This window comes from Emydura macquarii, unplaced genomic scaffold, assembly GCF_026122565.2.
Source record: "Emydura macquarii macquarii isolate MOO-44397 ecotype Brisbane River unplaced genomic scaffold, CSIRO-AGI_Emac_v2 contig_705, whole genome shotgun sequence".
NCBI classification, from domain to species: Eukaryota; Metazoa; Chordata; order Testudines; family Chelidae; genus Emydura; species Emydura macquarii.
Window position 1 is genome coordinate 2,471,869 of NW_027130842.1, and position 26,760 is coordinate 2,498,628.

Here is a 26,760-nt window from a genome sequence, read left to right on the forward strand (position 1 = left end):
TATTAATTTATAAAAAAAAGTTCTTCCAAGATTTCAGGTACGCAGAGCTATAAGTTTACTTCAGAATAAAACACAGCGTCATGGGGGAGAATCAAAACTTTTGAGTTGCACTTGACCATATCTTTTGGACAGAGCAGAATTACACTGTATATAACAGACAGTAAAAGTTCTTAAAAGTTGATCATTACAAATATTTTACTTTCTACCTGTACGATCGTCAACATACAGTTTACTATATCAAGATCTCTAAAGGCTTAAAACAAAAAACAATCTCTCTAAGCTACTTTTAAACAGTAAAATTTAAGTAAAATGCTTACATTCATTTGACGACAAAAAATATTAAAAATGCTCTGTGGGTGGTGCAAGGGCTGCTTTTTCAGCTGGAATTTTTCTTCATATTACTCCTGTAGAAATAAAGAAATATGGATGAGTTCCCCTATTTGCCCTTCACTGCAGCTACATAAAATAATTTTTAAATGAAAACTATTTATCAATTTTATCACTTAAGGTATGGTGAGGAAGGAAATCTGTTCTTCAATTCACCGACAAGCCAGAGTTTTCTACCTTTTCTTCTTTGCGTCTGTCCTTTTCTTCATTATTTTCCATTGTTTCTTCTTCATCTTCCACAAGCCCATCCCCTTGGTATTTGTCATGTGTCCACTTTGGACTGCTACCTGATTTTTTGAAGTTAAACCGCCCTCTGCCACGCTGGAAAGTGCCACGGCCTCTTCCTCTTTTGGCCCAATAATCCACACCATCATCTCTGTCATCATGCTAGGTAACATAGGTCAAACAGAACAAGGATGGGTTAAAAGAATAACATTTTTAGATATTTGTAATTTACCTATCACCATAACATGTAGGCACTTTAAGTTCAATGCACTGTCAAGTTTGTTTTATATATAATCTGTACGTGAGAGGTTTTCCAGGGAATACTCTAGTAGTTTACACTTACAGTTTAACCTATATTTTACTGTAAACAAACATTTGAAACATAGCTTTTTTAGAAACAACAAAGTCTTCCTTTAGTTGTGGAAAGTCATATCTAAGAGGTCTTGTCCTTTGTGGGACTACTCAAACTTCAATTTAAAAGGTGGGCAATAAACCAGTTACTTAATGAAATTTACTGGCTGTCGCCTTGCCACTCTAGTTTCACAATCTTCTACCAGTGTTAGAAATACTGCCTTTTACATGCTGCCTGACATAGCCTGCTACTTGTGGTAGAGGGGGATGGCTTCCACACAACTGAAAAGCAGAAGCTGATTACTACTTATAATAGGCAAATTCCTGTAGCCTCTCTTTACTACAAAACTTTTATTTTTGTTGATTTTAATATCACAGAAATCTGTTATTTCATTCATAATTCTAGAAAGGCGAAGGTGGCTTCTTGTAAGCAAAAGTGATAACATGCATGCAGCACTTTGAGAACCTACTTCATTCACTGTGTAAGTTTACATTGCAGCATGATTTTAATAATGCAGTTTTCCCCCATTCAGAATCTGTAACATTATTTGAAAAAGTGCTGAATCCTAATAGTGAGGATGACAGACCACTTTCCATTTTCTGCTTGACTAGAAAATAAGGTTTACTGATAAATCCCAATTTTATAAATCCTCAACCTTAACAAAAATCAATATTTTGTAAACAAGTTTTGAATAGAGGACCACATACAAATTTCAGAAATAGATTTGGATATTTTGGGGGTGGGGAAATTCAGGTTTACTTGTATAGCACATGAGAGCAGGGGCCCTAGGTTTCATATATAAAAGCTATTAATCCCTGCTATGAAGAAGAAACAAAGTTAAAGTATTCTAAGGACCCCAAAAAAGATATTCCCAATCAGTCTTCTGTGGTGAAGAAACCGCACTTAAAGTTCTTCTTGCCTAAATCCATTAAAATTCCTTCCAGAATTATTGGTGGAGATATTCCTGTATAAAGCTTCTGATTACAGTAGTTCACTGCTGAAGTTCAGATATCACTATACAAACATTAAAAGTTTATCAGAAATGGCCTTGCAATTTTTACCATTTAATATTATCATATTAGTATTCTATCATTTAATCCACTTAATACAGAGAGATTAAGAAACACAAGCAGAAGAGAGGCTTCATATTCAAAAAGCTAAGAAAGAAATATCTTGGTCAATTATCGTAAATACCCTTCTTTTCATACCAGTGTGGAAAAGTAATATTTAACAGATATCAGAGTAATTTAATGTATCTCACTATTAACTACTGAGAGCAGCAGGGCTGCTGCTACCAGAGGCAATGTATGCATCCCTCATCCCCCTCATTTTGTATGCTGTCATCTACTCATGACACCACTTTTGAAGGACTACCACGCACAGCTGAGGCACCAGGCAACAGTGTCTACTTTAAATCCACTGGGGGAACACTCTGGTGAGTGTGTTTGTTTTAACATTTTAGTCTGTGTGCAGTAGGTTGTCATTTCCTCCGCCACCCCAAAGATGGAAAAAAGCAGGAATGATGGGGGATGTCGTCCCTGAAGTGACCTGCTACTATTGCCTACCTCCACTCCACTGCAGAAGGATTTAAGGGAAGCAGGCACTGGTCCAACAAGAACCCTGATGCTCTCATGGTAATAATATGCTAAAATCACTAACAGCTACTAGTACAGAAGCACCATGCACATAGACCCAGCCTCCTTAATATCAGTTATAAAATGTGCTTTGATAAAAGATGCATGCATTATATGGTAAGTTGTCCAGCACCCACCAAGAAGTATTTCTTGCTTTTTGGGGTATATTCAGGATCCCATTCCTCTTCCTTCGGTCTCTTTTGAAAAGTAGCATTTGAGTTGCTTGGACCAGTATTTGTTCCAGCAAAAACTCCTCTGGCTCTTCCTCTGCCCCTAATTCGAAACTGATTAACCAAAGCATTTATGAATTTAATCAATGTGCATATAGTCACAAAGCAAATATTTGGGTTCAGTTGTATTAACCAAAATATTATTTCTGTATTTTCCTCAATTAGAAGATACATAAATATAAAACAGCAGTTTCAAAATTCACACAGAATACTTTAAGTCTAATGTACTAAGTGTTCACTTTGAGATAATGATCTTCTCTATTCAGCTGAAGTGCATTCAAATATGTTTATGGGATTTTTAGTATACATTCCCACATAATATGAAACTGAGGGAACTGACTGTCCAAAAAGAGAAGAAGAGTGCAAAAGAACATGAGACCTGGACATTTTAATACTACTTATCTCTGAACAGAATTAGACTAAACAGACCAGTGGAAGATTTACAAAACTTATCTAGACACTGAAAAACTAAAATTGAGACATTTGAGAAGCATAATTTGGAAAGTGTTGGATATGTAACATAGCTTAAAGAAGACTGTACAGGAACAGAAGTGGAGGTTTTTAGAAAGGTAATCTGCATATATACTAGAGTAAATGCATAAATGTAAGAAATACTTTGGCCTCTGAATCCTCTTCATTGAAAAATTAGATTATGACAGTGGACACTGTCACTGTGGAGGCAGAAATAGCATTAGAGAAACAGAATGTTGCTAAGATCAAAGCCCAAGTCAGCTAATTCCTGAGGCTGGAACGCCATCAGTGATATGAGTTGGTCTGACGGCTATTTTAGTAATCCTACATTACAAGACAGGCTGGGTAATACAGTCCATCATCATGCTCCCGTTGTTTCAGGGCATGATAGAGGGGGAGACCTAGTATAAAGACAGTTGCCTTTTCAATCTGGAAAGAGCTCTCATAAAGAACCTTTAAGGACTGTAAAAGTAATGTCAGAAAACATTGCTGCAGACTTCTCGTCACTTCTGTATTTATACTTTTACTCTATTAATGTTTCATTATGTCTATGGGCTTATATCGTATATAATGTGCATGTCTGTCTCATCTTGTAAGTAAGTACCACAACCTGCTGCTGGAAATCTCAGTCATGGTTTGGTTTTAGTTTGCAACTGAACAACCCTACTGCTTTTTGGCCAGCCAGGGTATGCCATGATAGCCCCAAACACAAAAGGGAGGATTTTGTTGTAAATTAAAGTTTTTAATCTAAAACAAAAATTGTAAATTGGAATAGCCTACAAAACTAGAGGACAAAGATATTTCACTTTACCTGTACTGGTAAAAACTACACTATCTAGTTTATGATTGTAGACAGAAGGTGCAAGCTAATTGGTCAGGCTTGTCTATATAGATATTTCTTGACCAACCCAAGATTAGTGTGACAAGAAGCCTATGTATAAATAATCACTAAGTGTCTAAAAGGACTAAAATAAGTAAGGAGTGCCATTATTTCTCATTTAAAGCATCCTGCAAGTTCTTACTATGTACTCATCAGATTACTGATTTTCAGCCCTAATCTTCCCTTTCAGTTTTATCCCATTATTCCTAGCTACAAACCATCCAAGTATTGTTGACTTGTGTCCCTTTTAGTGACTGTGTAGTAGAACTATATATATATTTAAATATTTTAATCTTTCCTTATAAATTAACCTTGCCAGTCCTGTGAATATTTTTGTTGTTCTCTGAACTCCACCTTTTTAGTAATGAGGTGCCCAGAACTGAATACAATGTTGCACATGCAGCACACCCAGAATTGTATAGAGAAGACTTATTAGCAACCCACTCTTATGCCATTTTATGTGCAGCTGAAAGTTGCCCTGGGAATTTTTGTAGTCATATAACATTGAATGCTTATGTCTAATCTATTGTCTCTTTCAGCATAATTGATTCAGTATTACAAGTTACATGAAGGAGTCATCAGGAGTTTAGTTACTCGCTCCCAAAGAGTCTGCATGTTTGCAATTTTTGAATATTGCAAGCTACATCTGGGGAAAGTTACAGCTCCTCATCTGTTTACTTCCTGCCTAGGTTCCTAATCTCTACAGGTCTCTTTGTACTGTTTTTTGATCTTCATTCATGTTTTCACATTTCCCAGTTTAGTATCACTGAACTACATTAACATGCTGTTTACATTGTTTTATTGAATAGTGAATTTTAAAACCATTGTCTGTGGATGTTGGTCAACACAATTCCAAGTCACAATGCTAACCACCATCCAGCCTTCAACCAGTTAGCTTTGCTGCTGGCTGTAGTCCAGGACATTCAGAGAAACTCTAACAAAAGCAAGCAGCCCTGCTTTCCCAGCACAGCTGCTTCATGGCTCTGTCAGGTGTATAAATTCAGCCATGTACTAGTTCGTGAATAATACCAAAATTGAAGGGGTAGCAAACACAGAAGGGCAGAAGCAAACTGGAAGTGACCAGGAAAAATTGGAAGCACTGGGGAGTACAGGCAACAAATAGCAATATTTAGTCAAATTAAAATCCTGCCCCAAGTAAAATAAGCCAACTGCACAGATATAAAGTAGACTTGAAATTAGATGAAGGTTTCGAACCATCAGAGGAGTGAAGTTCTGGAATAGACTTGCAAGGGGGGGAAGGTAGAGGCAAAAAAACCTAGCTGGCTTCAAGACTGAGCTTGATACATTCATGGAGGGGAAGGTATGATGGGACAGCCTAATTTGGCAATTAACTGATCTTTGAGTATTAGCAGTAAATATGCCCAATGGCCTGTGACAGGATGTTAGATGGGGTTGGTTCTCTACAGAGAATTCTTTCCGGTGTCTGGCTGGTGAGTCTTGCCTACATGCTCAAGGCTTATCTGACCGCCATATTTGGGGTCGGAAGGAATTTTCATCCATGACAGATTGGTAGAAACCCTAGGGTTTTTTCACCTTCCTCTACAGCATGGAGCACAGGTCACTTGCTGGTGGGTTCTCTGTACTTGACATCTTTAAACCATTATTTGAGGACTTCAGTAACTCAGTCATGGATTAGGGGCCTATTACAGGAGTGGGTGGGTCAGGTTCTGTGTCCTGTGTTGTGCAGGAGGTCAGACTAGATGACCATAATGGTCCCTTCTGACTTTAAAGTCTATGAGTCTATAAATAACCAAGCAGCCACACAGCATTAACAAGGATTTGGGGTTTTTTTTGTCTCCAGTACTGTCCTTGTAAGACTCTTCTCTATAACCCATTGCTCTGAGGGAAGTCTTGAAAGGAGAGTTGTCTAAAAAAGGGTTTTTCACTTTTGCTGTGGTCCATAATATGAAAGTGTCAAAGACCTTTTATTCTGAATAATTAAAGACTGCACGCACTACACTATTAGACAATTCAACTTGTTAAACTGTCAACTTTTTTTCATTTTTAGCTAGTTTGAGTAAACAAAAAACATTCAGATCCAAGCAACTCTGAACATCACACAATAGTGTGCATGCTTCAATGTGATATTTCTAAAATAAAACACTACACATCTTAATCTTGGGAAAATGGATTCTAGAGTCATGTCAATTACCTATAACTACTTTAAAGCAACAACAGTTATAGCAATGTAAGTTTTGGAGGGAGCAAAGAAAGACTTACAAAGGTGCCTCTCGGCCTGCTGACTCCTGCAAAACCTGAATATTCTTTCTGCTCATGGTGAGTTTTGAACTCTTCTTCTCTTTCTTTCTTGCAATCCTTTTCTTCTCGAGAACTGGATGTGGAGGAAGATGGGGAGGAAGATGAGGAAGATCGAGAATGGTCTTGTTCTCTTTTTTGTTTACTGAAAAATAAAAAAAAAACATACTTTGTGCTGTTTTAAAAATAACAGATACCCTGTAGCATGCTACACTAAAGGAGGTGTCTGTTTATATTTTTATGAAAAAGCTATCTCCCCCTCAGGTTATAAATCATCCATAAATTACGAGTATCAGATTTTAAAATGAAGTATAATTTCACTTTTCATTCTCTTTCCATATCTTTAAAATACACTGTGCAAATACTATTGCTGATTAGTTGGAAACCACCAGACTGCAAAATTACTTCTCTGGTTTTTGATTCAACAAAGAGTGGCTTATTTAACTGCCTTTTTTGGGATAGCAAAAGGGAAAGAAGGAGGGAAGAAAACTTAATTCAGTTTCCACATATTGTTGAGAATAGCAGATATATTCTGGGCATCCCTGTGTGGATACCAGTACAAAACTAGCCAATGGATGACAGCGTGGATACCAGAGGCAGAAAGGAAATGGGAAAAAATGAATCATAAGTAAAATCCATCATATACCCAGTGTAAAACAGGAGAAAAAAAACCCCGTAAGACTTTGTATTCGGTAATCCCATACTGGCACTATTTTGACCCAATTTACAAGATTTTAATGAAACACCCAAAAGGTCATACCTGAAGTATCTCTTACCACAGCTACAAAGTATCCACTGAAACATAACTATTAAATACTAACATTTTTCCTTAAAAACAGCCCACTGGCTTTAGAAAAAATAAATACTTCTCCCTTCTCGCCCATGTTAAACCTAGACATCAGTAAAAATTCTCATACTCTGGGTGTTATGAGTTGAAAAAGTGCGGAATCAAGCATAACGAACCAAAGTTCTTACACAAACTGTTTACAGAAATGTACTGCATTGAAGTCCAACCTCCTGATGTAGCCTGGATAATAGGACAGATTAATTTGTCATTTTTTTTTTCAGTGTTAGCTTGCTATTCCAAAGTTTTTGTCCTCATCCACCATAAGCCGTGTAAAAGACAGATAATACATTTTTGCTGTAAAACAAATAATTTTAATTGTTTAAATTTAAATGTTCCATTACACAGTGAAAATTGAAAGCAATTAAGCTTACAATTACAAAAGGCTAATTAGAAGCTAAAAAACCTACTTAGAAAGTTCAAATATTTACCTGTCATCTTTGTAAGGCTTGTAATCCTTGTAATCCTTTGGAGTTTTCTCCTGCTTTCTTGATCCACTGCTTTCTCTGGAACCCTTAGAGTCCCCTCGTTCTTTACTTCGCTCTTTTCGACGACGATCAATGTCATGTCGAAGATCAGCAGAATCGCATCTTAATTTTTTATCTCCCTGTGAAAGGAAGAGATTTCAGAGACAGCATTTTAAGATGCAAAAACCCAGAAGAGATAGAAGTTGGCTTCCTATTTGCACTGTCTTCAAATTTCTGAAGGAGTGAGAACGTTTGCCTAGTTTCAACAACTCTTCAGAACACTTAGTTTATTTTTAATGACAGAAAGTTGTTTTGACTTTTATATGTATAGGACTGGTGTTTTTTTAAACTATCTAGGAATTCAGCTTCTGAGAAGATGTTCCACAAAACCACTGGGGAGTACTATTTTTACAAGCAAACTGTCAGGTTTGTATGGGTGAATTAATATTTAATACAATTTCTTCTGAAGAACTGTGTTATTAGGACAGCATAAACAGCTGATTAATTCAGCTACAACACTGACAACATCATCTGCAAATGAACTGTCTCCTTGATTTCTAAAGCTTGAGTCAGTTGAGTGGTGCAAAAATCACGAAAGCTGGAAGGAAACATCCTGGAATCAAGGCAAGGCACTGGTAACATATTTTGTCCATGGTGAGAGATGAGAAATAGTCTAGGCCCAAGTACTCTATGGCCAAATACAATCAAAACTTGAAGAAAAATACTTCACCTTGAAGTTCAGACTCAAAAAGAAATACACATTATTTTATCTAAATCTAGAATACCAATTTACTATTAACTCAGAACCTACTTTTTGACTTTCTTCTTTAAAGACTCTCTCTTCACCTGCTAAACGGGTATGCTTCCTCAGGGCACTTGGAGAGATGTCAATCCTCCTAAATGTAAAATAAAAAAAAGCATCTAGCCATACATGCATGGGATCATTTATGCCTTCCTGTGTTCCTTTTGAGCAGACATTTGAGAAAATGAAGACATTAGGAGCTGCTTTATTTTTCAGCGGGATGGCCTTTTTATTTACACTATTAGGTCCCTACAATCCTGTAATCATGGCATTTTGCTTTTTCTTTATTTTTAAAGATGTAAAAACTGTAATGGGTTATGTATTTCAAGAGCTCTATAAAAGTGATCAGCTCATCAAAACTACCTCACATTAAACAGCAGTTAATGACATCCTTTTAAAAGTAGAAATAGTAAAAAAAAAAAAAAACAGTTCTGAAACTATTTCTTTGATGCAGAATACTGACGATAGAGCAGGTATATTTAACCTCATACACGTAACGTCTACTCAAAATAAGGCATACAGCCTTTTATAAAGAATTCCAATAGTTAGCAATGATACATGTATGCCCTACCTTTGCTTACCTTTCAGGCACTTATGCATCTCAGATTTTTATTTTCAAACTGCTGTAAATTATTAACGTAGTTCAAAAGTTAATGATCAAGTGAAGTCACAATACAAACTAGTTGATATTTGAGAATAATAAGCACTCAAGTAGTGTTTTTCCATCTACAAAATACTTAAGCCTCAATGCTGCATGTGAGGCAGATAAATATAACTCAATTGAAATACTGAGACAGACAAGAGACTTGCCAAAAAGCCATATATGGAGCTGGAGTTGGGACTAGAACCCAGGAGTTCCCGGCTCCTAGTCCTGTGCTCAGACTAGTTCATGCCTTTCTCAGGTGAAGAATTCAGAGGTAACTAAAAAAGCCTTTAGGGATTTTTGTAAGAATTATTTTATTTATAAAATAAGTAGCATCTAATAATGCAAATAGCATATACCTGTGTATTTCTGGGCTCTTTTGCCGGGTGCAATGTTCTTCAGTAGCTTTTTGATATGCAGTGAACCTCTCATTTAGGGTCATTCCAGGTGACTTGAAGTATTGTTCTGTTGGTTACAGGGGAGAAATTCTGTCTAGTTAGTTAAATTCCACCTACAAAGATAGATCCATTCCTGACAGAAAGGTTCACAGTGGACAAAAAGAAAGGAAAATATTTTTTAAAATTTATCAGAAGAAGCGGCAAATATGTTAGAAGATTTTTCCCACTCTTATCCTTCTTGTACCTCAATGAACAGATAATAGCAGCGCAAAACACCACTGAAAGCTTCCTCATAGGCATGCCCTGCTAGTACTACAACTAATTCAAGCACCATAAACTGATTAGAGTTAGACTGCCCCTTTTCACTGACACACTTTCCTCTGATGGAGGAAAAAGGAGCAGCTGTTTAAAATTTCCTTCTTTACACTTTGCCCAGAGGAGTAGATGAAATTAATTTTGAGTCAGTATTTGCAGGGAACAAAGAATTTTCAAATTAATTTAATTTTTAACTTAAGGCAGAATTAGTTTTGAGAGAACATTTAAACAATTTATGCATCAAGAATTACATGTATACTTATTAAAACTTAAGTTATTTCTTAAAAGAATGCACTTTTCCTTTAGAAACAAAGATGATAGAGCTATCAAAGTCAATTAACAACCTTATAGCTGAATATATTCATTTAAGCATCTGGCATCTTGGCAAACCTGACAGCTTCTCTAACAAACAAATTTTCTCTTGGCTTGTGAGACAGTTAAAATTAGTAAGAGCAACACTGAATTTTTAAAGACCAGCTCAACAAATGTGTTTAAATGTAAAATAGAAAGACGTATAAAGTCATGAACTATGAAATGTTACATATGAAGCAAGCTATCTGCTTAACAGGTCAACATACATCTGTATCAACTTACCGCCCAATATCCAGCACATCTCATAACCAATCATTAAAACTTGAAACGGCCACTACAAGGGTAGTGCCTCAATCATAATTCCATCAAACCCAGGAATTTGAGCTAGCAACTCAGTTTTTATGCCATTTTTGCCAGGAAGACAGAAGGTTCAACTTTGCCTGTTTTTGCATCTGTATCTCTCAACAGCTATTTTACTTTTGTAACATGGATTTTGCCATTTCAAAACACATTCCAGGACCTAGTTACAATGAAAAAGAAAACATCACTGGGCATTTTCAGCTCTGTATTAGTAGAGAGCTGTTCAGACCGGTTGCATCACACCAATAACGAAACATAACTTCAGTTCTTTAAAAAAAGAAAAGTTACTAAAATCTGATCACAAAAAAGTAATTTTGAAGTGTGTAGAAAGGCTAAAAATTTTAAAAACAAAATATGACATACTCACAACAAATAACTTGGCCACAGACTGGCTGATAAACAGTCACGTTTCCCAGCCAAATGTTAAGACTTCAGATATCACATTTACAGAGAGAGATTTTAAATGGTCTCTTCAGTAATTAACATGCAAGAGATTTAGAAACACTGCCCCATTCAGGCCTCAATCCTGCCCCATGTAAGTCAATGGGCACTTTGCCATTGACTTCAATGAGTGTAGGATCAAGCCCTAAATCCCTTACACATTAATAAGAGAATAGATACTTGGGTTTCAAAGGTCAATATATGGTCAACTAGCAACTTAGTAAAGGATTATTTTACTTAACCTATATAACTGCCCTACAAATCCCCTTTGCAAAAATACTTACTTTGCAGGCAACTCAAACTTCAGAAAACTCCTAAGCCTTCGTCCCTCTAGCTATTATATAGTGCTTTTTTGGATGTTCAGCACACCAACTTAGCACATCTAAAGTATCTTAATAATGAATACATAACTACAGTTGAATTAAAATTGGTCATCTGATTAAATTTCCTAGAATGAGAGCCATCTAAAGAACTGTATTCCCTTCTCTGTTGTGAAACAGCAACAATTTTCATTGGCAAGTTCTTTTGTCTTAATTAGTATATTAAGAGAGATGAATAAGATGTAAATTTGGCAACAAAGAAATAAGAAATGCTTTGCTAACAAAAAAAGTTGGTGCTCATTTCAGAAACTGTAAATGTACTCACATGTTAGACAAAGGGCTATACTCAGTCAGACAATACTGAGCCTCTGATGAGTAAGCCTGTAAAGTATTTTATATTTAATTGTGATATAAGCTAATCATCCCACTTTACTGGGATGCTCCCAAAGGAACTCATTTAGCCTAATGATAGTGAATGTTAATTACTGTTGCTTAATCAGAAAATATTTGTATATAATCCATTTAATAGGGATGAATTTGGACCCTGCCAAGTGGCTAAGTATGAAATTCTGCGCTCCAGTGTCAAATTGCCAAATAAGGAATGAAAACAAGATGAAATTTCATTATTTTATTTTTGTTGTATTTATTTAGCATAGATTTTATTCTTTTCAGACTTTAAAAAAAAAATATTTTCTTAAGGAGGATACTGGGATGTCCCAATCAAAGGATTCGACAGTATTTTCATATTATATAGAGTAATTTGCCAACAACAGAAATCACAATCACTAAACATAAAATAAAAATTAGCAATTTCAAAGAAATCTAAAGATTGGCCAATATACAGTTTTTAAAAAATATAGAATGTTTAAACTTAAGTGCAAAAATTCACAAACTGTCCACAGTTTATTTCATTGTATAACAAAGTTTATCAAAATATTCAAACTTAGTATTACTGCTATAGTTTCCTGGGACTAGCTGCGTAGTCTTTTTTGGGTTATTTTAAAATTAGCACTTCTCAAAAGGAAATAAATGTGAATAAATCAGTATGAAGAAACAGAGAATTGAGTTGTCTCTTATTAGTGACATTAAGCAAATTTAACTGTAACTGTCCATTTTTCTAAATTCTGATACTGGTATTTGCTGTGGTAAACTGAGTACATACCTTTGACATGATGAACCAAAGACACAATGTGCTGAATAAATGATTCTGACGTGCTTTTGCTGGCCTGTGGCAACTTAATGTGGTCAAAGATGGATCGGAACTCTTGCTCCTTCTTGACAGAATGGACAAGTGTGCTAGCAAGCAGCCTGTCTTTAGTCAAGGAAGCAGGTCTAAAATGCATCAACAACAAAAAAGAGAAACAAAAAGAAACCAGTGGTTTAAATAAGGTCTAGGTAAACTCTATACTTGGGTTAAGAAGTGTGCTGTGAAATGGGATAATTTACCTATTGGAATCATCAAGAGGTACAGGTGCCATTTTGAGTTTAACTTCAGGACGATGGGAGTCACTGGCTATCATTTTGATCCTAAGTGGGCTCTCCTCTCTGAAGGTAGATTTTTCTCTCGCATCCAGATTCTTGTGTAGAGGGGGACTGTAATCAAAGAGTTCTTTGAGCTTTTCAGACTTTACCTGCTCAGGTGATTGAGTTTCTTTCTTCACCATTATTCTCTCAGAACTTTTGTCGTCTTCCTTGTGCTTATCTTTTGTTGCACTAGGCCTTTCCACTACATAGCCAGTCTCTTTAAGTTTATAACTCTTCTCTTCTCTAAATCCATCACTCTCTCTATTGCCCTTCATTGAAATTTTAGATTTGTATTTGGTTCCTTCCTCCTCAGCATTCCGGTGAGATGCAGTAGCAAAATTTTTACCCTGATCTGCCAGGACAGATTTTCTGAACTGTCCATAATCCTCTGTCTCCTCTGTCTCCTCCCCTTCAGAGTCATTAAACTTTTGTTTCCCAGCCTCTTTATCAATGAAATAATCTAAAGCTTCCTGATCCTCCCATTCCCTTTCTCCCTCTGTCCTCCCTTTTTCTGATCCTCTCTCCTTCTGGGCCTCTTTCTCCCTGGTATTACCCCTATCAAGCAGGTATACTCTAGACTCTTCATCTGTGTACCTGTGGATAGTAAAGAAGAGGATGGTAACTCTGGATTGCATTCATTCCAGTTCATTTGCATTTCACTTCTGCGCCACCCCAGTATCACAGAATTACCAACACAAAATCAAATTCCTGTGAGTAGTTCAACTATGCAGCACATACGTTTCTGCACAGCATTATTATTACATTCACAGCCACTTATGTGCTATTCTTTGAAAAAAATATATAAGAAAAGAATCCCGTTTTACCTAAATTCCTAGAAATTCACAGCTGGAATTTTAAAAGCTAGTGGTTTGGGACGTTTTAATTTGGTGCCCAGCTTCAAGCACTTTTATGCCTGTCATTTTTGTCTGTAGGGGAATCATAGAAAGTTTAGTATTTCAATTTGCACTTTACTCTTGAACCGTGGACAATTCTTTCAACAAAAGTAAAAGGGTACCATTAAAAAAAAAAAAAAGAAAGAAAAACTGTTCTTAAAATCTTACTGTGCTTGTAACACAGAGATCCACAATTCAATATGGGCATAAGCCATTAGTCACTGTAAGACTTCAGGAATACTGTGAACTACGTGAACTGGCTTTTCAATCTTCTGTCTAAAGGCTGGTCTACAATGGGAATTTACACCAGCATAGCTACATCTCTCATTGGGTGTGAAAAATCCACTCCCCCAAGAGACGTAGCTATGCTGACCTAACCCCAGATGCTAACAGTGTAAAGTCAATGAAAGAATTCTTCCATCAACCTACCTACCACCTTTCAAGGAGGTGGATTACTTACACTGATGGGAAAATCCCTCCTGTTGGCATAAGTAGTATCCACACTGAAAATGCTATAATGGTGCAACCGCAGCTGCTGCTGTAGTGTTTTCAGTGTCGATATAGCCTCAGGAAGGTGGATTTCCTTCACCTACAGGAGAACCCCTCCCTTTGGCATAGGTAGTAACTTCAGTGAAGCACTGCATCTGTGCCATTGTAGCAGTTTAAGTGTAGAGTTACCCTAACTCCTTGAATATTGCTGAATGCATTTAAAAATTAATGCTTATTTCATTCAGCTCCCACCATCTCAATACAGTATTTTCATGCTAGTAGTTTCCAACATACTCACTGACAACAATATATTTACTTAGGGAAAAGTCTGAATCCTGGTACCTTTGTAAGTACATCTATGAATAGCAATTTGCTGACTGACCAATTTAAGTTCCATAAACAGCATGGATAGGAGTCAGATTGCTTCTCTTTTCAATCCATTTTTTATAAGAAATTGGACAAAAAGCTAAGTCCATTTTCTGTCAGATTTTTGCAGCTGTGTTTTTATTCAGAGTGCTAACTCTGAAATTGAACATTTGATTAAAAAAAAATCTCAGAAGTCAACTTCCTAAATATAATCCTAAGAATCTGATATCAGCTGGAAAATATGTGGATACATTCTGTTTTAATATAGTCCTTCCTCCATGTAGATATAGTTAATTTCAACAAACCAGTCCAAGATTTGAACTCCTCATAATAAATTTAAGTCAAGGCACCAAATTAGTCACACATGCATTAACAACTAGTAATATATGCTATTGGTCTATGTTGATAAAGGACACATTGTACTTGTCATGTGCTTACACAGATATAAAACCATTTTCTGGGAAGGAGTGGAGAGAAGTCTCACTCTATACGGTATGGAAGGTCAGTCTGAACAGAATTTTCTTTTTAGCAAATAAAAATCAGAAAACACCTGGTATATACTATACCCTTCCCGTTTAATTTTTTCTTATGAAGCCATTATAGATACTACTAGTGAACAGAACATATAAAAATATACTGTAAAGAAAAGGGACAAACAAATTGTTCCACAAGGATACAGCTCCCTATCTCCACTAGCCCAAGGCCAAGACTTTCAAGTATCATAAAAAGGAAAGCTCCTCATGTGTTAAGCTTAAGCATAACTAGACTGAAATGAGTAAGCATTCAAGGCTGTTTCATACTGTAGTTCAGAGGCTTATAGTTAAATTAACTGAAGTTCAACAGACAGAGCAGGGACATTTTAAGATTCAACACTACTATTTACAGAAATAATTCTTACCTTTTTAGAAATTTTCCACCCTTTGCAGTTTCCTGTTCCCCAGCTTCAGGATAAAATGAGCGCATTCGTGCCTCATCACGTGGAGCACTCTGTGAAGGGATTGTCTTTCCAGGGCTTCTCCTTGAAGGGATGTGATGCAATGGGCTATTCTGAGAAGGACTGTAGCGACTGGAACCATTTCCAAGGGAACCAGAGCCAGACCTTTCAGGGCTATGCTGAATGGAATGTGAATGTTGAGGTGTGTTTTTAGCTGAGTGGACTGTGCTGAGCAAGGGGGCATCAGAGCAAGATGAACTCTGACTGGGTGGGGAGGCAATAGAAGGACTATGGGGTGACCTTGGACTATTATCATATGCTGAAAGGCCAGGCCAAATGTCACCAGAAGCTGCTGATGATTTGTTAAAATCGTCAAGGGACTCAGATGGGTCATGTTCAAATGTATCTTTCTGTTCATCCTGTGATTTACTTTTTAAAGGGCTATCTTGCAGAGGAGCCCCTTCAGTTTTCTTAGCCTGCTTTTCCAGAGACCCACGTCTTTTGGAAGAGACAGGCGATTTGCTGTATGGGGATGAAGAACGAGATGAAGAGGACCTTGGAGACCTGGAAGATCTGTAAGATCGACGAGATCTGCTCCTGGACCTCTGGGAAGACACAGACCTTCGTTTTGGACTTCTAGAACGTGAACGACCCCGCCTAGGGCTTCGGGAGTGTCTTCGATTCCAGACAGGTCTGTAACCTCCACGATGATATCTACCACCTCCTCCTTGATAATACCCTCTACCTCTTCCTCTATAACCATAGGGGCGTCTCATTCCTCTATTATTTCTGTAATCTCTGCGATAATCTCTAGAATAAACACGATCCCTACTGCGAGATCGTGAATATGTCCTGGACCGAGACCTAGAACTAAAGTTAAAAGAAAATATTAGTGCATGACAATTCAAAAATCCTTTAAGATAAATAACTATACTAAAACCCTGATGTCTAATTCTATTTGTCAGTAATATGATACAAGTAACTCTACAATTCTTCTTTATTGACTGTGTTATGTATATATTACCTGTTAAATAAAAAGGACCAGCAGCCTAATGCTGCAAATTAAGCCAGTACTACAAGTTACTTGTGATTTGAAAAGCTATATGAGAGACATAGTGACAAGCCACCAGGAAAGGGACCAGACAAAGGAAATACCATATAAAGAAGAAAAAAACATCAGGAAGCATAATTAGCATTCCTGTTCTATACCTCAAAAAAGTTTAAGAGTAAAACAAGGAGGCAGTAAATGATTAGAGCAACAGTACTAACATATAGTTCATCTACAGTGAACTAAATTAAGATGAACTCAAATAAGGTGAACTATGGTCCCAGATTCACTTTTGCTGAAGACAGCAAGTGGAGGAGATATTAAATAAAAGAGCAACTAAAAATAAAACAATATTGAATCAAATTAGTCCAAAAAACTGTAAATTAAAGTACCATCAATTTACCTGTATCTCTTTTTTCTAGAATGTGATCTGGACCTCGACCTAGAACTGGATTGAGATCTGGACTTTGATCTTGAAGAATGAGATCTAGAATTAGATCGACCCATTTTCTCCAGTGGATTATTTCTAACCAAAAGGAAGAATAGTGAAAAAAGTCAAAGGAAAACATTTAGATTTCATGTAGCCCTTATTAGTTAATCATACTTTTATATCATGAATAACAGAATTTGTCTAAAGAGTCAAAAAGATTTTAACTATATAAAAATAATTACCACATTTAAGCACTTTGGAGAGGAAAAGATCACATCCAAAACTAACTGTACAATCCTGATTCTGAAAGTTACTAATGTTTAAAAAAGATGAGGCTTATCCATTTTAAAATAGTTATAATTATAGAATGAAGTTCTGCTAGTACAGATATACCGCATGGCAATGCAAACTTTCCCAGATTTTTCTGAAACTGTCCCTCAACTAGGAGAGCAGCAGAGGGGAAACTGGAGATTTTCCTTTGCACGAACTGTTCAGACATGCATTCCTCCCATTTGATCTCCTATACTTTTGCTGCACTTTGTAGAGTATCTCGTGCTTTGCTAACTATCTCCTCAGTTTATAATGGACTTAAGATCTGTGACAGAGATGGGCTGTCAAGTCACTCCTCCAGATCTCCTGTGTCCTAACTATTTGGCTGGAAGAGCTGGAGGGGGGCTGACAGGAGGGCAAAGGAATCCTCACTCAGCAAGAACTCAATGATTGGATAGGAAAGGGGAGCGTTTTGATCAACATGTTTGTCCAACTCTGGAGAAGGAGAGATAGTAGCAGCTTGGAAGGTGTTTTGTACCTGCAATCAATTCCTGTATTTAAATCATAAGGAATTTGGTACAATGTTAACTTGTTTAAAAGTGAAATGAAAGGGAAATGTCATTTTCATCCTGAGCTATTGAAAATTTTCCATGTGAAGATTTAAAAATAACTACAATTCAGTTTGAAAGCGGAAGTGTAAAAGCAGATTAAAGATTTTTTTTAAAGTTATTTTTTTCTATTCACAGCTGAATGGAAATCATAATTTATACGTGAGTTGTAGCATTAAGTAAAATTAGTTTCTTTCTCAGTTCAGAGTTTAAGTATGAACTACTTCTAAAGCTTCAAACAGATGACAATTTGCACTAAAGCTGCCAATTTAAGTAAAAGATCTTTTACTTTTTTTAATCTATACAATACGTGCCTTTAAAAAAATATTACTGACTGTTGGAAGCACAAAGGCAAGCTATACACCCAAAACATACATACAGCTCTCTCCAAAATTGCACAGCCTAATAAGTATTGACTCTTAGAAAGAGACATGAAGAAACACCAAGAACTCTGTTTAAGAGGGATAGTAGTTTTGAGCTGTGTACACAACCCTTCATTCACATGGACTAAAACTACTTAGCCTCAATCACATTTCCTCAAATCAACAGACCCATCAAGGGTTTTTTTTAAGTTTCTGTTTTTTATTATTATTTTCTTATAAATAAATATGAAAACTATTGTAGGCTTTAAGTTGCTTATGACTACAGCAACTAACTGAACTAAGACACCTGTATAATTCAACACTTTGCAACTGATCATTAGCTATGTAAACGGTCAACTCTGGCTAGATATAATCTTAAAGAAACATCAGTTTTAGGGGTAAAAAACCTATAGCAACTGGGTTCTTTTCTGTTTAGCGTTTCAAACTTCCCTATGTTCTTTCTGTTAAAAACAGAATAACTTTGTTTCAATATCATTTTCCTTTGAAAATAACAACCTGAACTGTATTCATTTCAGAGAATAAGTCAGCTGAGTGATGACTTGAACTTAAACTCATGGCAAGCAGTTTAGAGTTTCTGGTTTTAGGTGCCTCTGAGTCCACAATCACCAGTGCTATGCAATCATCTAAAATAAGTTAAAGCAAAGGCATAAAATGTATTGATACTGACACTTTATCCCTTTTGTAAAAGCCTAAAGGTAACCTTTATATATTATTGGCAATACAAGTTAGCAATAAAACTAGGATGCTCTGTCATACACCCAGGTATATTTTGCAGATGTTGGAGTTAGTCAAGTATCTATATTATACCTATGAAGAGACAAAAACTTTGTTACATTAAAGTTGTTACTGTACTTATACATTCACCTCGCTTTCCCAAGAATCATTACCAGTTAAAGAAACCTAAGCACATAACCGGACAAAAGTGAATTGTTAAGAGTAGGTACATATATATATATTTATATATATTCAAATACACTCAGTTTACGCAATTTTAGAAGTAGGTAAACATTTTAGTCATCCATTCACAAATACTGCAGTTTCTGGAGGACGAAACCATTCAATGTACATGTTTTAAGTACCCAGGTTCAGATCAGACTAGAAATACAAAAGTGATAGAAATAAAACAAAGTGTTAATCTTACCTAAGTCCTCTAGATGTTAATCAATGAAGTGATTTTAAAATTCTCTAAATGTGCTTTCAGAAATACTAATTCCTGTAAAACATAAAAATTATTTTGAATGATATGCATGTTCAGTTTTCTAAAAAGATTTCTGTAGATGAGGCACAATTTTGTTCAGAAGGGTTTGTTTAATATAATATAAATGTGTTAAAAAGATTACTGAGGAAAATGCTCTGTAGATAGGGTCTAACTGGAATCTTTTTAAATGACATCAATGAAAGCTTTATAAGAAACTCTCTATGCAACAGATAATAAGCCTATTAGACATATATGAATATATTAGGTATGGATGGATGCAGGCATACTCAAAAACCTATACAGGCATTTAAATCCCTAATATTTTCTCATAAAGTTTTCTTTTTACAGTCTTATGGGAGCATAAAAGATATGGGCAGTAATTAATCAATTTCTGCCAGCCACCATGTTTCATTGTATAAGGAATTCTGTTTTTCTACACAGAAGGAATCAGAATGTCAAAAACCATATCAAGAAAACATCACACCAAAATTCAGCATTCTATGACCTGTACAAAGAGAAGTTCTACACAAAGATTTGGGTTCATAGAACAAGAATTACATTTAAATCTGTATTGGGCATGTCATAGTTAATGAACTTAGTTTCAATTTAGGTATTTTTACAGCCCTCAGCTCCAACGTAAGTGAGCACCTCATAGCCATATGTAAATTAAGGGCTGACTACTATCCCCACTGAACTAAATAGGAATTTTTCCACAAAAACTTCAATGTTAAGTAGGATTGATTCATAAATGCTGCTGCACCCCAACATTATTTAATACTTACAGGCAAATCGCACAAAATGCTGACTGCTCTCAACTCACACTTCGGTTTATAACCAGATTTCACTTTCTGCCTCTCTTGCACTAATAAATACAGCACTTGTTTGGTTTGCAAACCATGCTCTCAAGGCTGTGAAAGTCCATGGGCTCACTCACCAGTAGAGAATTTATGGTTTAATATTTATAAAAGATTAAAAGTTTTTAGCTTTGGTCAGAAGTCATGATGAGACTGAAGGAATAATAGAGAAGCAGACCATCTTGGGCTTTGTCTATACCAGTGTTTCTCAAATGGTGTTCCGCGGAACCCCAGGGTTCTGTGGGCTGAGTTGAAGGGTTCCGCGAAGAAGCGGAACCGCGCCACCGAAAGTACCAAAAATCACGTGCCGCCGAACAGCTGATGGAGCCGCCGAAAACGGCTCAGAGAGAGCGCCGCCGAAACAAGCCTACACTTCGCCGCCGAAAAGAGGAAGATTTCCTCAACTTTTCGGCAGAGGGTATGGCATGGGTGCGCAAGGGTTCCGGGGGGAAATAAAATTGAGAAACACTGGTCTATACTGAAATAAAAGAAGCGGTGCTATTAGTCAACACCAGCTAATTAGCATTCTAAAAGTCTAGTGCAGACAGGACATTATGTACTAACAGATGCTAACCTGGACAAGTTAAAGCTTAGGCTTCCCACAAACCAGTTTCTCAGGCTTGTTCTACACTAGAGAGTTTTGTCAACCAAAGTCAGCTTTGGTCGACAAAACAGAGGTGGCGTACACACAGCAATCAAGCCATCGCCAAGAAAACGGCCATTTTTTTGTGACAAAATAAAACCACCTCAACCAGATATAGGACTTTTGTTGGCTTAGTTACGGTGGCACAGTGTCAATGCAGACACTGCATCTCCTTACATCAGCAGTAGGGCTGTCAGTCTAGTCAATTTCACCGCTCTAAAGGCGAAATTGAGAAGAAAGCCCAAGCCTGGGCTTCTGGTCCCCGCTCTCGGCTGGGAGCTAGGGCAAAAAGGCCAGGAGCTGTGGCGAGATGGCCAGGTGCTTCCCCATCTGCTCCCTGCCAGGGCAGCCTTTTCAATGAGCCATGAAATTGACATGGCTGCCCATTCCTCCGGAGAACTGAAAAACCCTGGGGCGGCGGCTCCCGGAAGGAAAAGGGGAAGGGAGAAGTCCCTGGAGGCTTCTCCAGGTTCCCAGCTGCGTGGTGGAGGGACCAGGGAGTGGAGGGGCAGCCCACAGGGAGCTCGGGAACCAGTGGGCTCCTGACAGGGAGTTGAGAGACAGGGCTCTCAGTTCCCATACTGTCCCTTAGGTCGGTGGAAGTGCTGGTGAGGACGCATTCCACCGACCCAAAGAGGACAGTATAGACATCAGACACCGCTGTAATTATAGTGGTGGCGGTAAGCAGATCTATGTTAGAGCCACTTATTTTTTTAAGTGTAGACAAGGCCTGAGAAAGAGACATACTAGCTCCCCAGGTGTTAAAGGGCATCACCTATTTAAGCACCATCCTCCAAGGAGGGGCAATGTAAACAAGAAATTTACATTTCATCACAGAGACGACTCAAACTTCACATCCACAATGGGGTGCGTAACACCATGACTCAGCAAGAGTGTTGCTAGCACAAGAAATTGAATTATAAAGGGTGAAGGAAAACATTTGACTTCACCTCTCCTCCTCCCAACTCTCTGCTCATGACATCAACAACTCTCAAAGAACTCATCTAAGTGGGAGTAGTCCCCGGTTGAAAGAAAACCCAGTCTGCAAAATTTACAACAGCGTATGGTGAGACAAAACCTTTGCTTTTAAATTCACTTAGCTTATTAAATTAGGTATTAGCTTGCAGATTACTCTATTTTCTCTTGTAACCAATCCTGACTTTTATGCATCATCACGTGTAATCACTTAAAAATCTATCTTTCTGTAGTTAATAAACTTATTTTATTGTTTTATCTTAACCAGATAAGATTGGATTAGAGGGTGTGGGAAATCCCATTTGAGATAGTAAAGCTGGTGCATATATCATTTTCCTTTGATGAAATGGAGTTTCTATGACGGGGTAGGCAAACTATGGCTTATGGGCCGCATATAGCCCATCTGAGCTTTTCATCAGGCCCTGGAGCTCAACCGGTGGTCCGCGGAAAAGTTGCAGAACAAGCTGTGTGGCACGGCAGCCACCGCTCGCTCCTCCCCACCCCACACCCTCCCCCCGCCGAAAAGTTGCAGAACAAGCTGTGTGGCACGGCAGCCACCGCTCGCTCCTCCCAACCCCACACCCTCCCCCCGCCCAGTACCACACCTTCCCCTCACCCACCACATGGGCCCAGCGGCACTCTGACTGGAGCCACTTCCGGCCCCAAGCAGCACCACACAGAGGCCTCTCCCTCCGCACTGCCCCATCCCTTCCCCCCACCACACAATTTCTATATGCAGATGTGGCCCTAAAGCTAAAAAGTTTGCCCGCCTCTGTTCTATGAGCTTGTATTGTTCAGTAGTTTGCTGGACAGTATAAGATGCATATTTCTGGGACACAAGGCTGAGACTAAAATTTATGGCTGTCGCCCTGCATGTAATTCATGAGTGACTGGTCAGAGTGCTCATGTATTTAGTTGGGAGTGAATTTGCATGCTGAAGGCTGTTTGAGCAGGTCAAGAGTGGATACTCTTATAACAAAGCAGTATAAAAGGCACCCCAGACTAGAGAATTAAGGGGACACAGCTGTTCAACGGTCCAGATTGTACCCTGGAAAATGTCACATATTTTGCCTACATTAGACTTATAAAACAAGTTAGTTAGGATATGTTTACACTGCAATCAATGTATGATTGCAGCTCATACAGGTATACACCAGCTAGTTTTGATCTAGTTATATCAAATTATACCGCTATTTAGCTAACTTTGATCAGGCTAGTGTACCAAGTATCAACAACTGCATAGCTGTGGCAGCAAGCAACACAGCACAGGCTAGCCTCCTAAAGGCAAACCCATCTAGGAACCTGGGTACATTGATTCCCAGCTCAAGTAAACATACTCACACTAAAGCACTAGAAACAGCAGTGTAGCCATCGCAGTTCGGGCAATAGTGAGCAGCAACACAGGCTAGCTGCTCCAAGTATGCACCCCAGAGTCCAGCCAAGTTTGTACTCGGGGCGGCCCACCACAGTCCATGCTACCAAAGCTACACTATATTTAGTATGCTACCATACAAGTATGTCTACTCAGTATGGGAATCACACCCCCAGCTCCAAGTGTCGATGTTTATAGTTCATGTTAGCTAACACATATTTACATCATATTTTTAAATCCTGATCTATACAGTGCTTCAAGGTGCCAAGAGATCCTGGAGAGGAGAGAAGACGAGTAGCTTCTTCAACCTTTCAGCAGTTGGACAGAAAGTTGGAGCTTCAACTCTTATGAAAGACCACTGAACACCCAAGTTCTGGGACAGCAACTTTCCCTGTAAATGGGGAAGGTTAAGGTATCTGGTCTTCCAGTTACACGCCTTGTCTTCTGTAGCTCATTCGAGCTACTAAATGCCAACCAACATTTCCAAACCTCATTGCTGGGAAATATTTACCCTCCAAAGAAAAAACATTTCATTGACACTATAGAAATCCACACTGGAATCCATTTAATTAATCTATATAATGGTGAAACACTCATTACAATGAACAAATACTATATCTAACAATTGCACACATTTCTGTAAATATATACTGATACCAAGTTTGTCCAGGGAATGTGTGTGGAAGAGACAGGGAAGTCAGTTATGTGACTTGCTGTGCAGATAAAAGTTCAAAATAGGTTTGCTCTTTTCACTATGATACATGAAATTAGGCACACTAATTTGTTGCTTTTGGACACTATAATTGAAAAGATTTGGGGATGATGCATTTGCTACTTTCTCAACAGACAAGCCACAGGATAAATATTGTACCTCAGTTTGCAATTGTGTGTATATTTTTAGATTTTTCAACACTGTGAGATTCTTCCTTCATACACATTTTATAGATCTATAGTCTATAGTCTAATATATTCATAACATTCAGATAGATCTGAAAATGAAAGCTATTGTCTTTATGCTATAAAGAGAAAACATGACCATGTAAGTAATACTGTGATATGAAAATTAAACAGAGTGAAAAAATAAAATTGATTTTCTCCTGAACTATTTGATTTGAATCATTATTTCCCTGGAAGAGAAAAAGAGAATACTACAAAAATATTTGTACATTTAAGTTAAAGGATGACATATTGGTAATAGCAAGATTTCTTTTTATTCCGCTAGCAATCAATATAGATTATTACACACAAACACAAATAAAGAGAAAAGACTATGTTTCTTTAACATGCAATTAAGAGTCAACATCAGGTTTCAAGGAATCCTACCAGTACATGATTTAGCTCTAATGGTAATGGAAGTATTTTAAGCAGCAAAACTGATACATAATTTTGAGCTACTGTCAGCCTGGATTATACTTTTTTTTTAGCGCAATCACTACTAGCCACTTGCAGCAGTAGTTTTCTACCTTTTTTCAATTGCAGATCCCTAAAAAATTTCAAATGGAGATGCGGACTCCTTTGGAAATCTTAAAGACAGTCTACAGAATCCCTGGGGCCTGTGAACCACAGGTTGAAAACCACTGCCTGAGAACATGAAAACAGCTCACTTTATGCCAAGCAAGCCTATTTCACGCTCCCCTTGCTCTTTGTATAGCAGAAGTTAACTACTCCTTTAAGAAAGGATGGGTTAGGATGAAAGTTTTGCTTCTAAGTATCCCATCGGCCTATCAGAGTTGCACTGACTTGACAAATGATGCTGGAGCTGGAGCACTAAGTGAACTAGAACCTATTTCCTTCTCCATTAGAAGACAGGGTGGAAGGTGAGAGTTTAGCCAGTGAACAAAGACTTAGGACAAGACTGTAAATTCCCCACCCCCACCCTTTTCAGCTTTGGCGCTCCCTGCATTTGGTGGCACCCGGGTCCAATCGGTGTTTCCCCAGGCTCGGGTCGCTCTTCCACAAAGCCGGAGGCAGAAAAAGACGGGTTTTTTTTAAACAGGAAAAAGGAAAGGGCCTATAAAGGCAGGCAGCAGGACCGGCCGCAGGGCCCGCACGGCGGGGCTAAAGGGCGCCCCCGCCCGCTCACTGCGCCGTGCTGCTCCCACTGGCGGCTCCCGGCAGGCGCTGGCGGAGCGCACCGGGAGGGGGAGCCTGGCGGTGCAACGCCCCCGCCCCACCCCGCTCCCCAGGGGGCGCTCAGGCCGGGCACCGAGAATCCCACCGGCCTCGGGACGGCCCCGCGCACCGACCGCCCCCGTCCCCTGCGCTTCCCGCCACCACCAGCCCACTGCGGCGGGGGAGGGGGAGGAGATCCCACGCAGCTCCCGGGCCTAGCGCGCGCGCGTTCGCGCCCCTTCCCCTCCCCCCGCCCCGGCCGGGAGTCCAGTCTCCGCCCTAGAAGGAGCGACACGCGGCCGACGCGGATGATCTCGCGCCCGGGCGCGGGGACTGAGGGGGGGTCTCGCGCCCCCGCGGTTTCTTACCCCCCCGCTGGCGGCCTGGCCGGCCGAAGCGGAAACACAAACCCGCCAGAGACTGCGCGAGGCCGCCGGCGCGTTGGCGGGTCTCTCTCTCGCCGCCCCGTTCCGTTCCCTCCCTGCGTCCCGAGCGGTCGAGCCCGCCCTCGGCCCTCACCTGCTGAGCGGCGCTCCCGGCTGCCCCGTTCCCTTATCGCAGCTCGGCGGCCATTTCCCGTCGCCGTGAGGGAACAGACTGGGGTGGAGAGGAGGGAGGGGGGAACCATAGAGAAGAGATTGGGAGGACTCCTGCAGCGCGCGCGCGAGAGAGAGAGAGACTGGGACACGTCACTTCCGCTCTGAGCTGGGAAAAGTCGCGCACTCATGATCCGCCGCCATGTTGGTCTCGGGCTTTGGGGGGAGAGAAAGGAGGGGGCTGGTCTCTGCGCACAGCAAAGATGGTGGCAGCTACTTCCGGGTCAGTCAGGTGACGCCAGGCTCAGCGTCACATGACAGCCAGGAGCCTATGCTTGTGTTCTAAGAAAGCGAGCGAGCAGAATGCGCAGAAACTGGGACGAGGGGCCCGGCCCCGCCCCGCCCCGCCCCGCGTGACCTGCACAGCGCGAGCTCGCGGCCACCTCCCCGCCCCCAGTAGCAGCTCGGTGGCGGCCCTCTCGACCCCTCCTTCCGACCTGAGAGTACAGAGTGTACGGAAGGGGAAGGAACGACTCCTGCACCAGCCTGTCCCCCCCCCTCCTCCTCCTCCTCTCCTTCTCCTCCGTAGACTGACCTGCAGGGGCCGGCAGCCCCTTCAGTCTGTAGGAGGGTTAGTTAGTTACCGTACCTGTAGGGGAAAAGGTGCGTCCATCCACGGGAAGCTGTGCAAATGCGTTCTCTAAACGGGACGGAGCACGCACAGCCCGTGGGTCCCACAGAGCACTCTCTGCTCCTATCCCTCTCTT

General features: G+C 39.3%; 1 protein-coding gene across 11 annotated transcripts; it reads right to left on the reverse strand.

Moving 5' to 3' along the window:
- Window positions 1–38: 38 nt before the first annotated feature.
- On the reverse strand, window positions 39–26,760 carry BCLAF1 (BCL2 associated transcription factor 1). 11 transcript variants are annotated; one of them, XM_067542280.1, is made up of 13 exons: window positions 26,643–26,737; window positions 25,977–26,209; window positions 19,445–19,516; window positions 17,016–17,138; window positions 15,529–16,434; window positions 12,805–13,476; window positions 12,521–12,690; window positions 9,572–9,677; window positions 8,579–8,663; window positions 7,732–7,907; window positions 6,421–6,601; window positions 675–774; window positions 39–404 (listed from the first exon to the last, which is right to left on the reverse strand). In XM_067542280.1, the coding sequence occupies exons 4-13, from the start codon at window positions 17,117–17,119 to the stop codon at window positions 394–396; spliced, it is 2,511 nt and encodes an 836-aa protein (XP_067398381.1). In that variant the 5' UTR covers window positions 17,120–17,138; window positions 19,445–19,516; window positions 25,977–26,209; window positions 26,643–26,737; the 3' UTR covers window positions 39–393. The 11 variants fall into 11 exon arrangements, 10 of the variants coding, with proteins under 10 accessions (XP_067398381.1, XP_067398379.1, XP_067398378.1 ...); XM_067542278.1 differs by lacking the exon at window positions 26,643–26,737 and adding an exon at window positions 2,736–2,882; XM_067542277.1 differs by lacking the exon at window positions 26,643–26,737 and adding an exon at window positions 2,736–2,882 and having other exon boundaries at window positions 565–774; window positions 25,977–26,206.